At 29.9% G+C, this 18,301-nt stretch overlaps 1 protein-coding gene across 4 annotated transcripts in view; it reads left to right on the top strand.

Annotated features, from left to right (window-relative positions):
• Positions 1 to 18,301, top strand: part of Tomosyn (syntaxin-binding protein tomosyn) — a 144,139-nt gene that overhangs the window by 87,934 nt on the left and 37,904 nt on the right. For all 4 annotated transcript variants that reach the window (XM_089227153.1, XM_089227152.1, XM_089227151.1 and 1 more), the window contains exons 6-12: positions 176 to 383; positions 1,630 to 1,693; positions 1,958 to 2,112; positions 4,348 to 4,642; positions 6,214 to 6,460; positions 10,534 to 10,772; positions 14,818 to 15,010. In XM_089227153.1, coding sequence (XP_089083279.1) covers positions 176 to 383; positions 1,630 to 1,693; positions 1,958 to 2,112; positions 4,348 to 4,642; positions 6,214 to 6,460; positions 10,534 to 10,772; positions 14,818 to 15,010 — 1,401 coding nt within the window. The remainder of the gene's footprint in view (positions 1 to 175; positions 384 to 1,629; positions 1,694 to 1,957; positions 2,113 to 4,347; positions 4,643 to 6,213; positions 6,461 to 10,533; positions 10,773 to 14,817; positions 15,011 to 18,301) is intronic.

The following is an 18,301-nucleotide window of genomic DNA, read 5'->3' as shown; positions in this document are numbered from 1 at the left end:
GATATTATTCGTAAAAAATTATATAACATAATTTTATTTTTATGTAAAACAGTCTGACTTTAATAGACTAACACACTCTCAGAGCCTAGTTTTTAAGGGTCATAATCCTGTAATAACGTCAAATTACGTAATAAAATTATATAATTTAATGAATCTGTTAAATACTTTTTGTTAGCTGCTCATTGGATTCGAGACTGGTCTAATGGTGTTGTGGGACCTGAAGACAAAGAAACCCGAATGCCGCTGGCAATGGGGTGACTCGCTCAAGTCTATAGATTGGCATTTTGAAGGAAAACAGTTCACGTGCAGTCACAATGATGGCAGTCTTACTACGTGGAATGTCAAGCCATCTACAAAACCAGCAAACATAATTTATCCTCATGGTGAATATTTTTTATATTAACAATATCTAGATTGATTTAATATAATATAATATTGATTATAATATAGTTGATAGTGATATCAATAATACTGTTTATAACGGTAGTCATCCGGCCAATAATTACTTTATGGAATATTTGCATTACCTATTTTAAAAATTACTAAAATATTTAAACATATATCATCTGAAATCTAGTTTTATATAAAAAAACCTATTATAGTGTACACTGTACAGCATATTATAAACTTAGTTAAAAAATATTTTTAGATTTTGCATATTTTAGTATTATTACGATGTTCATAAATCATATTATTATATCATATAAATATTATGTATTATTATCAAGTAAAAATTTCCATAGGTAATGTAATTAATGTCAAATAATAGTATGTAATTAAAACTTAAATGCTATTATATTATTTCATTACATTAATATGAATTTAAAATAAAAATGCTATTTATACTTTTGTGAATCAAAAATATTATGTTTGTTTCAACATAGGCAGGTACATTATTTTCATACATTCGCATAAAAATAGTACGAAATCAAAATTTTAATAATCTGAAAAAATTGTTTTCTCATTTTTAAACAATTCGCATACGGTATTTATTTAAATAAATATTGATGAGTTTCAGTTATTATATTATTATTTATTAAACACATAGTAGATGTATTGTTTTATACTATTTTAATTACTAGAACAAAAAATATTAGATAATGTTTCTTTAAGAAATAACTTGTAGAATCGCTAACGTCTAACTATGCAGTTTTTTCTTCCGTTCTGATTTTAAAATTATGTTCTTTTATGGTAAAATATTTAAACAAAATTATTTTTTAAAGAGATTCTATTTTTCAAAAGTTGGTTCGTAACAATTCAATTTATAATTAACTTTTTTATGTAGCCCTTGCATTCTTTTTTAGGTTTTACGGTCAGCAAAATTTGATAATGATAATGATTAAGTTAATTATTATTATTTTTATTTACTTGCCATTTAAAAATAAAGTTAATAAACGCTTTAACCTGTATAATTAAGAACTTAAAATGGACCTTTAACTTAAGCCTTCAACCTAATTAATTTAATATTTTTTCCCCAAGTTAAACACAAGTATTTTTAACTACCCCTTTCAACCCCCGTCCCCATCAAAAAAAAAAACAAATCAATATTTTTGAACAAACATATAAATGTATAATCTTCTTGTTTTATTAGTTTATACATTCATTTATTTGTTTTTTTTTTTGTTTTAGCAAAAAACAAATCAGAATCATGCAAGCCCATTCAAAAAGTCGAGTGGAAATCATCGAAATCCGGGTAAATGTGTAATAATTAAAAATATTAATTCACAATCATTAATATGATTCAACTGTCATTAACGGACATAATGGCAGTACCTATCTACTATTATTGTTATTATTATTGGATTTTTCGCTGATGTGCAATAATTTACTTTGCTTATGCTACTTTATATAATGTGTATACAGTATATAAATAATATAATTTTTTATTTTTAATGCTACCCTTGTGCTTTTAAATCATACTGTTCTCACTATTTTCCGTTATATATGTCATTGCCAGTGAATCGTATTTGATATTTTCTGGAGGGTTGACCGCCGATACTGCTGGACGCGTGCCCAGCATAACGATCATGCACGGGAAAACGACTACCGTTCTCGAAATGGACCACAACATCGTCGACTTCGTTACGCTGTGCGAAAGTCCTTACAACAGCGGTTAGTACCTATATATTTATGTAATAAGTGTAATAAAATTATACGTTTCTTTGTCGATGTGTGCATGTCAGAGGAGTGTTATTTACGGGTCAGCAAAGGTTAGTGGCGTTCAATTGGACCCTTAAACAGAATTATACACTGCATTATTACATATAGGGTCGTACTTATCGACAACATAATAAACATAATTAAATACGAATTTGTATTATTTCTCATTTTACTTCATCTATTCATCTATTCCCCTAGTGACCTATCGAGTAATAATAATTTATAAATACCTACGCCTCTGCCCTCTACGACGATATTAATTATAGTGTATCTCATACAAGTTTATTCGATACCTAAGTCAGTTAACCAAATTATCGGTCGGGTTAGCTTTGAAAACCGAAATATGCATTATGCATAATATATCATATCTTCCGTGGTTATCATACCGTCTCTCTAGCGACTTTAATATAATATGTTTACCGGTGTTCGAGATAAGGCGCGTATCACGTGCAGTATAAACGCCACACGTGCCAGCTCACATCGCTATTATAATTGGTTTTGAGACCTTAAGTGCGTCTTGAATTGTAGCTTGAAATGCTCGCATAGTTTCTCAGTTCTGAGTTATCGTCACAGCAGTGTTCGGAACGTTATTATTTTAGTTGTTTTTTTACCGTAAACGTCATCTCCAACTTCCAGGATCAAAAAATATTTCTCTATCACCAAATATCTCTAATATTCAGTTATCATCAACGTTTATACAGCGTTTAAATTAAATGATGGTGTCAAAACGCTCGCACTATAAAGTTTAAGAATTTTAAACCGTTTTAACGCCATCATATAAACGAGGTAATAAAGAAATATATTTCAAACAGCATTCTTTAAACGTGTATAAAACACTGCGTTGTGTATTCGTTAACTACAATTTCCAATATGGAAACATTTTATAGACTAAATTTGTAGATAATAGATATAAAATCTCTGAAAAATTAATTAAAACGCTCTTTGTTAAAAATAAAATGATTTATTTCTAAAATATTACTTCGTTTAAATTAAACATTTTAATATTTTACAAATAACGCACTATACGATTCTTTACGGAATCTTATGAGAACGGATATATAGTCTCAGGTCCGACCTTCACTTGCACCACACAAAATATTAAAATATTATATAGTATTACATATTTATTTAATCTATAAAGATGTATAGGTTATCAACAACTAAATGGTTGTTATACTGATAAGGAATAGAAGTATATGCAATTTTAAAGTGCTTACGCGTGCAAAGGAAAATTTATTATAATATTTGGACACGAAAACTAACTTACTCAACCTAAAAAAATAGATGACAGACAAACAACCTCTTGTCGTCGCGTGTGTAGTCAGAAGACTTACATTTTAAACACTGTTGTCTGTTTGGTAATTCGGTTTCTACACGGCAAGATCGTAAACATTAGTACCTACTATTGCATTATTTAAATATACTATTATTTGTTTTCTGAATGTTAAAAATATCAATGAAATATTCTTTGAAAAGAAAAATAGCTATTACAATTGTCTGACGACTATGACACTGCACTTTATCAATATAATTTAATCATTATATAAGTATTACGTGGTATGTGTTCACCCTGATGTAATTTGTTTTTATCCCACTCTATATTCATTTTTCACGAAATTCCACGTGGAAGACATTTATAATATCGATACCTTTAATATGTATTCCATCGGTTTTTACTTAATTTTAACGTAGGTATAGATTTAGATGTACCCTTTGATTGAGAAGTCTTCACTTCTTTGTATTTAATTAGAGGAGGATAGATTATAAATAATCAAAAGTTATAATGACCAAATTGAAAAATTAATATAAACAAATAAATTCATTACATATTATAATATAACGAAATATTTACTTATATATGAACGGGGAAGATTTCGCGTTAAGTTAGGTTCGATTCTGTTTCGATAAATAGCTATTTATAAATTAGCGTGATAGGTAGATTGATTTTTCAACCCCTATATCGATCAATCCCACAAACGCTGCTGACGGAAGTCCTTCTCGATTATAATATATTTTTATTATATTTAAAAGGTGGCCATCCCCTTGCGCGTTAACTAGGTTTACGTCGTCGTCGTCGTCATCATCACCTTAGATTGTATTAAAATAACACATTCGTCGCGTACTTAAACTGGCTTATAGCTTTATTAGTTATTAATCGTTAATTATTTCTCGGTTCCGTGGCATCAGACGTCCAAGAGCCGTATGCCGTAGCGGTACTCATGCAAAACGACCTGGTGCTGATCGACCTGCTCAGCTCAGGGTACCCGTGTTTCGAGAACCCACACCCGATGGACATTCACGAATCACCCGTGTCATGCGTCCATTACATCGCCGATTGCCCTTCAGACTTGATACCTGCTTTCTATTCGGTCGGTTCGAGGTCCGCATCCAAGCGGACCGGCTACAGCGAGAACAAGTGGCCCATTGCCGGTGGTGAGTGGAGCCCGACATCGTGCAGCTACAACGAGATAATTCTCACGGGGTGAGTAATCTACGAATATATATTATATCACATACAAGACCCCACATCAAACTTTTAGTCCTTATTCTAAATATTTTTGAGGGCGCCATACAAAACTTCCGATAAATTACAAGTCATACGTGTATCCCATACACGTCCAATAAGTATTTCTATACAACTTTCAAAATTTCAAACGGCCATTCATAATTCATTTAACAGGTGCGTTAAATAGCTGGGCTCTTATAATTCCGGTCCAACAGCCTCCACCCACCACTATGGGTACCCTATATACATTATATTATGTACCTATACTATTTGTATTTACGATTCAATTGCACTCCCGTAATTATACGTACATTATATTATTGTGTCATTCGCACAACAGCGGTGTGTTAAGTTTGTTATAGTGTATATACTATTAGTCTTTATTTAATAACATTTTGTACTTTTATGTACGTATTAAATGTCTATAGCCACCGTACTTGAATGACGTTTGACAAAAAAAATTAATTTATTAAATCGATTTTATATAATTACATAAAAAAAAACAATAAAACAAAATCTATCCTACTGTTGATTTTTTAAATTTAAAAAAATCAAAAGAGGTCCGAGAACCGTTGGTATTTTACAGGGCTTAAATAAATTGTATACGATTGAAAATCTGTCGTTTTGTCATATTATTATGTCTCGTTATTATTGTGCTGAAGCATACTTTATAATAACTTGAATCTTAGTTATTAACTATGTGTATGTAGATTTGACATTGACACCGATGATAAACAATGATCGACACAGAGTCGCGATAACTGGAATGTTTAGAAGAAACAAGTTTACATCAAAAATTATAAAATATATACCCCCTCAAGATGATCATATTATATTAATTATGTATTTATTAAGCACAATGCTATTTATTCTTTGGTACTTCAAAACAATAAATATATTGTGACCCTTGATACCTCGATTGTTTTTCCACCGCAAATAATCCGATTATATACGTGGTTATTTCAACTACTGTTGTGGTTATTTTAGAGCGATCGAATGACAAAATCCAGAGTTTATCCAATTACCCAAAACTTAAAGGATATATAGTAAAAAGGTTTGCTCAACGTCGTGAAAAAAATGTTGTAGTAAGTGGACCGTATTTAATGAAAAGAGCAGAATTCACGAAATTTTAAATTACTTTATAGAACTTCATAATAATAATAATATCGCGTTTAGAAAAGTTTGTGTAGAAAGTTCAACAGTTCGTGACGGTATTCGTGAGAGGAATAGATTGACAAATTAAAATAAATTTTAAATTATTATTCTGCCGAGTTCTGGTGAATGCGAATGAAATGGGACTTTTTTTAATGGCTTTCAGACCTTTGCTTATTGAATTTAAAAGCGATTCTGATTAATAAATATCTAACTTCAATTGTAACCAAAATAACTTTATACGTCGCTTTCACATATAGACACAAAATATATCCTCGTGACTACATAATGAATGCATTCATAATGTGCCAATCATTATGCACATTTTTAGAGTTTTTACCACAATATATAATACACCATTGTTAATAATTGCATGATTCGTGCTACCGTTACAGACACACGGACGGTAGCGTTCGGTTTTGGGACGCGAGTGCTGGCAGTCTACAAGTGCTGTACAAACTGAAAACTGCCAAGGTGTTCGAAAAAGCCAGGTCGAAATCACCGGAAGGTGGTGATGAAGATCAATTTTCCGTGCAACTGTTGTCATTCTGTCCGGAGAGCAGGAAATTAGCCGTTGCCGGCATCTCGTCTTACGTCGTACTATTCAAATTCCGCAAACTCGAGTCAACGTTCGAAACCACGGTAATATAACATCGTCATAGTCATTTATAATAACGCAAACACCCCGTATCATTATTATAGTTGATTAGGTATACAACAATATATTCTCCTTAATACGATACGGTACAATGGAAATCCGGATTTATAATATACCTTTATCTATATATGTACTTATTGTTACATAGCACGAGGTATAATTTTAGATACCCAAGTATGGCGACTGTCATAGTGAATTATTTGTGGGGAAGGGTTGGGTACTGGGTGAATGGCACATATAGCCTGGTACCAATAGCCCATATGATTGAGATTAAAATAATTAAGTGAACACTGAACACCTATATCATATATTACTGATAATTCGTTTTATAAAAAAATATATATTCGTGTAAATATAATATACATGGTTTCAGTCCCCTACCTTGCGTACACTAATTGGTAAATGGGTAGCTATACTATTAAAATTTGATATTCGCCATACGGAATTCTTTGTAGTCCGGCGTGACTGGGTACCTACATAAGGTTGTTAAATAAGGTTATAACATAATATTGTTGTATACAGGCACCGAATACTTTTTTTTTTAAATACGAATCGTGCGTATTAAGTCTTTTTTAATTATGTATATGTATAAGTCATAAATACAGCACGGCATTGCGGATCAAAAGCTAAACATGGTAATAAACATAGACTGTACTCTCGAGTGTACACTATAATATATTATATTATTTGCTTGAAGAAAATGTACAGTGTATACAGAGCTAATAGGGTAGAGGATATATACTATATGCAAATAAAGAAAGATCAGAACCGAATATTTGTATAAACCTATATATCAGGTTTAAGTACAATAACTCCGTTATGTAGTGCATTATTTATACATACGCGTTATTTTAATTGGTAAAGATATAGTTTAGTACCTCAAAAAGCGTAAAAAACAATGATTTATATACGTATCCAGCATCTACACATTACTAAAACATAATTTGTTCTTTGACTCTTAAAATAGTTCAAATTGATCCTTTCCGTGCGCGTGGTTGACCATTTTAAGTGAATCTGATGTGTGCATATAATATTATTAGGAGTTATCCAACCGTATTTGTACAATAAGACCCGCATTTCAAGATTTCTTGATAAACGTTCTTCATTAAAATAAAACAGTGATCTTAATAATAGAAAATTTGTATTTTATCAATTTTTGTTAAAAGACTATACTAGTTATACTATATTTAACAAACATGAAAAGTAATTATTTGATTGAAATATATTATCTTATATATATTATACTCGTCTTTTATTTAAATGTTATTTAATAATTATACAGAATTTGGTAATTAATTTTAATTAAAATTTAATGTCAACAATAGGATGAATCCTTTACATAATTTAATGACATAGGTACAATATTTATTTTAGAACAGAGTAAACAATTACTACATAATATGTACATTGTGTATCCGTAAACTCTAATTTAAATAAATTCATGTATATTTTATTAATGAAAAACAAAGTATTAGCATTACTTCAATGATAAAGGTAATCTTTTTATCTTTTTTATAGACATAAAATAACACAATTAAACATATCATTGTTGGACTGCCTGGTGTAATTTTAAAATAAAATTAATTTGTTGGTAATAGTATTGATTTTCAACTACATTGCACGTTTAAATTAAAGTTATACAATAATAATAGACTAAAAGATAAAGTTTAAAACAGGTATATGTTAAAAAAAAAATTATAAAAGCATGTTTTTTTCAAAGTTTCAAATTATGACGTTCGTGTATTTTATAAGACTTGTACATAATGGGTTATATTAGTGCGTTTACTTAAATTACATTATTATTTATTATGAGACATCAATTAATATAATATAATCAACTGTTATTATTTTTAAATAGCCCATACTCTCTTATTGTGTTATACTTAAATAGTGTTAAGATTGTTAATCATATTTCCATGATTATATAATGAAAAACGTTTAAAAGGGACCTATCACTGTGCTTTAAAATATTCTATAAATAATTTTATCAAACACTTTACATGTTTTTAATTGATATATATTACGATATTATTAATAAAAAATGTTCATTCAATATTTGCTTGATTTTATGTCTATGAACCAATAGAGTTTAGTTATTATATATACTATATAGAGAGTAGAAAGAACACAAATGTCCGCTAACTTAAAAAAATATTTATAAGAATTTATTTTTCTAAGTAATAGTATAATAGACACTATAGTTTCTATTTTACCACAAAACAGTTCTTGTTCAAATAAATTATTACATAATAATAATCTTCCTTTCTACAAATTGTTGTTGTATTGTAATGTCAATATTCAATTCAATAACCTATTAAAAATAGATGTTTTCTCACATAAATGTTTTTAACGAGTGTAATAACATATATACAACGTTTATAAAATAAAAACGTTGTTTATTTCTACCTGTTATTTTAACATTATCTTTCCATTTAGGTTGATTTGAAATGTTACTAATGCAATTTGTAGCATCTTATATAAATTCGTGTATAATGATTATAATAGGTAGGATAGTATAGTTTTAATATCATTATTTACTTATAAATTTAAATCCTTTATCATTATTACTACGTTTTTATTGAATTTAGTTTATTTTCATGTCGATTTTCCTTGGATTTATAGAAGAAAAAAATTACCGATAACCGTAAAAATAACACCAAATATGTTTTTAATATTTAATAAATTCAATTCGATTTTAACGAACGCAATTTTATCTCAGACCCGTGGGAGATAAACAAAATATTAATGTAGCCTAAACAAACGTTGACTTTTTCCCCTCGACTATTATAATAATACGTGTAGGTAATAAATAATAACGTACGACCCGCACACAGTTCGTCGGTCGACTATAGCATACCGATTTCATCAATTGGAGTATTGTATATTTGTATTGATCTCTGTAATATCCTTGTCCGCGATGTGAATAATAATCACAATAATAATATGTAAAACCTAGACATTTCCGATCGTAAACAGAACATGAACCATAATTAGAGCCTATATTTGCAAAATGCCCTGTAAAAACCTAACAAACAATCATCGAATGATAAATGCATTTATAACCAAATCTCGAAATTATAAAAAAAAAAACTCTATTATTATGTAAATGTAACTCCAAAATGTGCGTAATTTAAAAGTAGGCAGATGGTGCAACGACGCAATCGTTTTAAAACTATTTCGATACTATTGCGTCTTGTCGCAGAACCTGCAGATATATAGTACGACTCGAATAAAAAAAATATACTGCGATTACGTGACGTAATAATACAAAAATATTAATTTTTATATTTATAACTAGATCACGTTTCAATTTTATTTTTATATTTTTTAATCACCCGAGAAATGAAAAAAAAATGTTTTAAAACAAAATCAATAACTCCGAAAACGTCATAAAAAGTCCCGGCATTAGTATAACGCGTGTACTCAAAACACGTCTCGAGTCTGTTCCATTAAAATATAAAATATATATGCAAATCCGGGTTCCGAGGATGATAATTTTATGTATTAAGCGATTCACCAACATTAACCGTCATGATTTTATGTCGTGCATAACAAATTACAACAAAACGCGCGTTCATAATATGTTTGCAGATTTAATATTTTAGACGGAAAATACTATTGTAGAACTCCGAAAGCACGGGCAGCGAGTTTTGCGACGCGTTTCGTGCGATATCCGATAGACGAAATTTTTTTTTTGCGTGCAGTAAATTCTTATCGAACGAAATATATTATATTATATTGGTGGAAACCAAAGGCAACCGCAAAAATGTTAGCCAGTGGGGGGAGGAGACAAAGTTGAAAGTCTCTGCAGCATAATATTATGCTTTTTTTTGCAATTGATAAAACATTTAATATTTATTAAAACAGCCCCCCCTCTCGGCGCAACTCCCTGCTGGTGACCTTGGTGCTCTTTCGGAGCTCGAATGGTTTTGATTTTTTCAATCCTAATTTGGACACTGTCACGATAATGTCGCCCCCGCAATATGTACTCACCTCCTGTGTCGATGACGTTGCAGTTGTATCATTATAATATCGTCGTTGTGGTTGTGTTTTGCAGACGCTCGAGATACCGATATACTCGGAGAGCTTGGACGAGGCCGCCGAAAGCTCGCCCGAAGAAGCGCCATCGAAACCGCCGGGCGCGTCCGACGAAAGTACCACGCTGGTCAAGGTCCGGACAGGGCCCCAGAAGAAACCACCAGGCTTCCAGGCATGTCTGGCTTGCGTCACGCCCTCCGCCAACGGTGAACCACCTGGTCAGATCACCGCGCTCACGATTAATTCATCGTACGGACTGTGAGTATATACCTAACCTATATTAATATGTGTTGTATTATGCGTGCAGAATTATTATTAGGTACTACTTAATTATTTTGTCCGGATCGATTTCAATAACCCCCACTCCCCATCCCACCAGCAATTAAATCCTACAAATATGCCGCTGTCGGTATATACTCCGCACATGTAACATAATTAATTATTATGGTATTGTTATCTCATCGACGGGACCAACTATTATAAGGATAAGGCCTTTTCCGTAAACCTGAAATAATTGTAGATATACTGCATGTGGTCCTGTTTCGGCTAGCGATCAATCATAGATCTCTCCTATTCATATTTTTCCACAGCTTTAATATTACACCGTGGGCCTATAAACTGAACATTTTTTTTTATTATTCTTACAATTCTTTCATAGCGTTGCATGGTATATTTTGTCTGTCATTTTTGGTTTCACAATTAAGTTACATTGTTGGTTTCAAAATAATATATGGTTATTTTTTTTCTATGAAACACAAGTTGCGGTAATTTTATAGATACGCTTAGAGTTAAGCGATTCATAAACAACGTTTGATGTAAATTTCCATGAACATTTTGCTGGCTTAGAAGAGATTATCTTTTTCAGCTGAAAAGAGAGACACCCTATTAACCAATGATGCTCACTGCGGGGAAAAAATATGATCGTGTCGTCCAGCTGACACTTCTTAAAATGATCGGAGGTTGGATGATTTGACATCTAGGTCAAATAATATTATATTTTGTAATGAACGTGATGTAATTATAAATCTGATTTAAATCGGTGGTAAATATACGCTGCAGATACGATAAATCGCATTGAGTTTGTATTGCTGGGCGGGATTGGGTTGTCGAGTGAACAATCTCGAGAGCTTTATATGCCCTTTAACCCATATCATAGACATTTTGCCCATTTTGGTTTGCACCATTGCAACTGCAGACGAGTTGATTCACTAAATGTGCTAACCTCCCTTTTCTGTTTTAGAAATGGATTAATTCAAATTCCAATTTTTGGGACTTTTAGATGTACTTAGATTTTTTATACCACTAAGCCATAAGGAGTGTCCAAACTTTTTTTTTAGAATTAGAACCAACCTTTTTTTACGGTAATTTATGAAGCAGATGGTTTTAGTCTAACGTTAATGACAGGCATATTCATTAAAATTCAAAACAGTAGTTTTAGTGTTATTTAATTATTAATTAGTTATTTCAAATATTTTATTCATACTATGAATTCATGATAATAGATAGGTATGAAAAATATGGTAGCCATCACGTTTTGAAACATATTAATTTATAAACATTTTATAATTTGTAAAAATTACCTATTAAATTAATTACTGTGATGCCAAAAATGTTAAAATTTAAGAAATGATGACAATTCCTAGAAAACAATGAAAATTCTTAATCCAGGAAGGAAATTATATTATTTTCTTGTACCTACCTGCTTGTTATTTCCTAACAATATCAGGCAGTGATCGATCATTATTATTTTAAACACCTATTGACTATTACAGTATTACTAATAGTTAATTGAAGAAACTGGAATTCTTATTTTCAACTATTTAATCTAGGTAGAATATATTTTAAATCCTAGAATAATATTTTCTATAACGATAAGTTATAACTAACAGTCCGTTTTTTCGCCCTTCTCATTCTTTTTTGTCGAAATACATTAAACATCTTTGTCAAATTGCAAAAATCTTATTTCATCCATCGGTAAACCATATTGGAAATAATATCTGAATACTGGTATGATATTGGGTCACATTTTTATGTATTATACTTAAATATACATACATAGGTAGCCGATATGTGGTCGTTTACAAAACCATTATAGAGTCTGCGCGCACTTGATCGCAATAAAAATCAAGTATTGATACCATTTTCTAATAAACTACGAGAATATTATCAAAAGTCATCTAAACCATTACTATCAAAATTTTCCAGTAATTGCCATCGTTTCCTAAAATTTCGACATTCCAGATAATATACAGATATCACAATAACTTCGAAACTAATCGTTTCAATCAACATTTACAAAAAAATGATCTGCTTATTAATGCTTACTAGTTGATGCTCAAAAAATTGATTTGTCTTCCACTCCTCAAATAGTATAAAGATCTAAATAATTATTGCAAATATCGTCTTAATAAAAGTATACTTAAAAATTCCGAATTCGTATAAATTTATTATTAAGCGTATTGATCAATTTTTCCGAAATTCTATAAACATTTGAAAATTTTATTTTATATTTAAGTTGCTATCTTAATTATTTTAATACTTTTCCACTATTTTCTACTATCTGATACCTATTTATATGAGGATGATAAGTGTATAATATCAACAAAAATGAATTCACAGGAAAAACTCTAACGATATATATTACGTCAGATTTTCATATTCTTTTTTTATCAAAAAGATGGGTACTTTTTTCAGGTCAAATCTTTTTCAGAGTTTGAATTTTCATTTTACTTTAAATAATGCTAGAAAAATACTAGGGAAATTAACTAATGTTGAGCTGAGCATCATTAAAATGCATATTTTCGATTGTATAATTATAATTTAGAAAATTGAGCTTTTATTAAATTAACATAGGTTCATCCTTTCAATAAAAAAAAAGCGTTAAGTGGATATCGCTCTGCTATACAGTAGGTTACAAGTGGGTTACTGTAATGGATAGAATTAAATTTGGATCCAATGATATTATATCATTGTATACGAAAAACGATTCTGAGCAGAGACGGTTTATCTGTCTAAGATATATTACAGATTATTAATACTTATTATTATTACTTATTAAAATATTTAACTTTCCGGTTGACATTTTTTTTTTCTGATAAAGGTAGACAAACTTATGAAGAACTTTAAATTAAATTTTCAAATCTTAAAGTTGAAAATAAAAATTTTATGAATTTCTATCTAAGATAATTTGAACATTGTGTAATTTTCATGTATTTAGTAAATATTTGAACTTTAAATGCTTATAAAAAAAATCGTGGCTATGTATTTTTAATATTTTTCAACTGCCATTGAAACAATATGTTGGAAGCCTTGTATTAAATTTTCAAGCTTTTCTACCAACAAATACATTTTTATCGATATTAATTTTAAAAAAAAACTAATAATGATCGAAAATTGCATAGAAATAGTTCAAATTGAGTCGAAATTTTTTGAAAATTGCATGATAGGTAGAATATAGTTATATAAACATTCGGTGAAAATTTCATGAATCAATGGTCATTTGTTTTAAAGTTACATCAAAAACTAAATTCGATTTTGTTGAAAATTGATTGTGCGTAAAAATTCTCGTTTTTCCTTAACTTTTAATTTGTTTATTCCGATTATTTAGAAAAATATTGAGAATTTTTTACTTTTGACCCCCCCCCCCCCCCCATGAGTACCAACTAGATTCACTTTGGTACTGAAGTCAAAAATCGAAACACTTTTACTGCCCCATGATGTGATGACAGACACACAAAAAGAAACACACATCACGGTAAAATCAAAAAATCAATACATTCCTCGCTTCGCTCAGAATCTAAAACAAATAAATAAATAAATCTGACGTAAGTTTTTTTCTTGTTAGAAATTATATTGTACTTAAGCACCGGCTACGACACACTTAATAAAAAAAAGGTTAAGTTTACTTGACTAATCACTCTATATTAGGTGTAATATTAAAATATATTTACATGTATGTTATATAATAATTACCTGTTTTTGACGTAGTTTAATTATATAAACCATGCGTATTATTTTCTATGAAATACTTGGAATTTTTAAATTGAAATTATATAATAAATGATTTAGTTTTTATCAAATACCTCTAAATATATTAATCTCGAAAAAATATAAAATAATATTCTGCTCTTGGACGTTTGAAAAATCGTAGTTGAAAATTTCCTTGCATGTTATATTATATATCCTTTGATATCGCCTGACTCACGACAAAATTACCATTCTGTACAACATACCTTTCTTATTACTGTACGTATCTACCTATATATTATCATGTATTACAATATAATGTCATCGCGTTTTGCAGGCTCGCCTACGGTCTGGATAACGGTATTGTGATAGTAGACTTTATACAAAAATGTGTTCTCCTAAACATCAGCACTGGCGACATGTACGGCAGTGCAGACCCGTACCAAAGGGCTCCCAGGTCGCCGAAACGAACAACCGCCTTGAGCGAGACCAGCGACGGTGAACGATGCCGATCCCCCAGTATCGATCAGGTAATATATTTTTGTTTCAATTCAATTTTTCCGTCGTGCACAAACAATTATGAAAAAAAAAAATAATAATAATAACAGAGCTCACTGTTTCGAAAACAGCGAATAACAATAATTATAGATAATATTTACCGAGGACAATTCGATCCGAACGCATTTCTGTCTCGACGAAAACATCAGACGTCTTCCCATCATAATGCAATATACCTATTAAAATATAGCATTATATCGGGCATGGCCATTTTCGACCAAAAACGGACCCTTTCCTTTTCGGCCAAATCACTTTTTAACCAAAACAAAAATGTATATAATACATTTAAAAGAAAATGAAGAAAATTATTTAATATATACATATATAAAATAAGCAAATAGGTATATAATATTGTTGTAAAATAATGGCAGGTATTATTAATAATAATTAATACTATATACTTTATGTTATACTTATAGAAAATTATTCAAATTATAAGTTGAAATAAAATATATAAAATTATTTAAAACATAAAAATACCTATATATCAACTTTGTTTTTATATTTATATTATACTTCATAATTATTGACAAAAATTGTAGGTACATAATTATTTTATTATTTTAAATGTATCAGAAAAATTGTTGTTTTGGTCGAAAAGTGAATCGGCCGAAAAGGAAAGGGCACGGGTTTGTTCGAAAATGGACTCGCCCCATTATACATTTGTCTACAACACTTATACCGATTAGGTTTTAGGTCCACCGGCTTTGACGTAATTTTCCGACGGGTGAACATTATAATAATAATAATTTAACTACTCGATGACACCGCACTGTACTTATACACCTATCATAAACATATACATATGATTTATTATATTAAAATATTATTTTCATATAATATTATAGTCACCGGAATGTCATATAATACTATTCTCCCGAGCGTTCGATGTTCTCTATATTATATAGGTATACAGGGTGAACTCGAGGCGCGCTTGCATATGTCGACAATGTATTATATTTCACACTGACACGTATATGCAATACACAATAATGATGGTGATGATGATGATGATGATAATAATGACAATAATAACGATACGTATATAGGTGCCTACGCGTGCCGATCAGTCAACATGCGTAAACTATATTATTCGTGAAGAACAACTTTTGTTACCAATATTAAGAATATTATGTTCTAAAAAAATATCTCGTCGTGTAAAAACATCATTTATATCTTTTCGGAGTGTACCTACGTGGTTTTTGCATAATTCATACAATTTGTGTACGGTGACCCCTGCGCCCTGTATACTGACAGGTAGGACATTATCGTAGATTTATAATAATAATAATAATAATAATAATGAACACAACACACAGTCTTTTTTTAATTTAATTTTTTTTATTATTATTATTATTTTGTTTTTGCTTAATCCATCATCATTAACGTCAAAACTGTCAATCATGATTGAACATTTTCGATTATCCGCATAGAACTATTTATTTTTACATAAAATTAATTTTGCACAAGGGCGGTTACAGTGTAATGCGAGACGAGTTAAGAATATCGATAAGAACATTTTCGTCTAACAAGTTGTGATTAATTTAATTTTGTTTTAATACAAAGTCACCGCTTCTGGAAAACAAGTAGGAAGTTTTCTTCTCTTGGGTTTCAGTTTAATCTGCTTAAGAAATGACAGTTGCACAACAAAGATTACTGTGCAAAAAAAACATTCTCAGAATACTATATGGAAATTACAACGAAATCTAAAAGATGCGAAACTCTTATGAGCTTATATTTTATATATAATATACCAAAAAATAATGAATTGCATCGCCTATACAGATATAATACAGATATTTCGTCAATTTCTCACACTATAATAATACATTACAATGACTCATCATTTAACCCGATAATATTATGTGAAATAAAAATAAAATAATCGTGTTAATACATTTCCATTTTTCATGTTAAAAACCACTCGAACCATTCAAAACTTTACTCACGTGTAGTGCTAACTGATGTATCCAAGTTTCAATCTCTGTGATTACGAAAAAATTCATATATAATAAATAATATTATATAAAAAAAACTTCTTTATCCTTGGCGAATCCTTAAACGTAATTTTTTCCAGAATTTTATGTCAGAAATAATTTTTCATACGAGTCTGTTGGCTTGAATTAATATTAAAAGTTTTGTAACCACCAATATTTTTCATCTGTCTTTCAGTGTAAAAACTACATAAATTATTCAAACTTTTTAACTACATTTTATGTGACAAATTTTCTCAAAATTATGCTTATTTAATATCCACTTTTACTCTCCAAATCCCACGAATTAATTAAAAAACAAAAAACTATATACAAATAAAGTTATTTTACACATTTCCTTATTCTTGCGTCGGACAGTTTCAAAAACTCATATTTTGTTTTTATCTATAGCATAATAATATGCATTTATTGAATAGCTTTTATCCAGTGTAAAACCCATTGTACTTATTGACAATATTCAACTCAAAACCTATTATGATCTGGGTTTAAGTATAAAAAAAATGTACATCACTTTATTAAATAAATAGTAAGGACTAAAAAGTATACTCACAATGTGCAGTATGTACATATGATTTTAAAAACTTTCAATAACTGAACTCGGTGACATCATAACAATATAAAATTGTATAAATAATAAAAATCAGTCAAAGTGCGATCGAGGGACAAACTTCAATCTCAAGAAAAATTGTCTCACTAATGGCATTGATATCTGCCTAATTTTCATTGTCCTTACTAGATGATCCGAGATCAAAGGTTTCGATCGCTCCAATGTTTTGTGATGAGTTGGTTTGAATATATTTTATAGCGTAGGCGGCTTCACTATATTACTAAATCTGCACTATACACACATTCTGAAATACAGTGCAGCTATAAAAACGTTTTGAATTAAAATTAGTAAGAATTTAATCGACAGGGAATTAAATCTTGTAACCATTCCGGGCACGTGTGTTATGACAGAGTATTTAAGCTGATAATCACAAAAACACATTTAAAATCATTAACTATCAATAAACAATTTCGAGGTTCGGCGTAAAATAGACAATAAAATATATGTTTACGATTTATATTATATATACGGCGCGTGTTTAATGTACCAACTCGCGGTTAATGAGAATTGCAAATCAAATTTGTATTCATGGGCACTTTAAGTTAGTTTTTCTCAACTTTCCGATGGCCATTAAACCGCAGATCCTTGCAGCAATATCCCATATAGTGTTTCAAGACGTCTACTAACGAATTGTTTACGTACAGGTGGACATGATATATATA

This window comes from Diuraphis noxia, unplaced genomic scaffold (assembly GCF_037042655.1).
Source record: "Diuraphis noxia isolate RWA-SAM2 unplaced genomic scaffold, SU_Dnox_SAM2 contig0004, whole genome shotgun sequence".
In the NCBI taxonomy this organism is placed as follows: domain Eukaryota; kingdom Metazoa; phylum Arthropoda; class Insecta; order Hemiptera; family Aphididae; genus Diuraphis; species Diuraphis noxia.
This window is presented reverse-complemented; position numbering and strand designations above follow the sequence as displayed.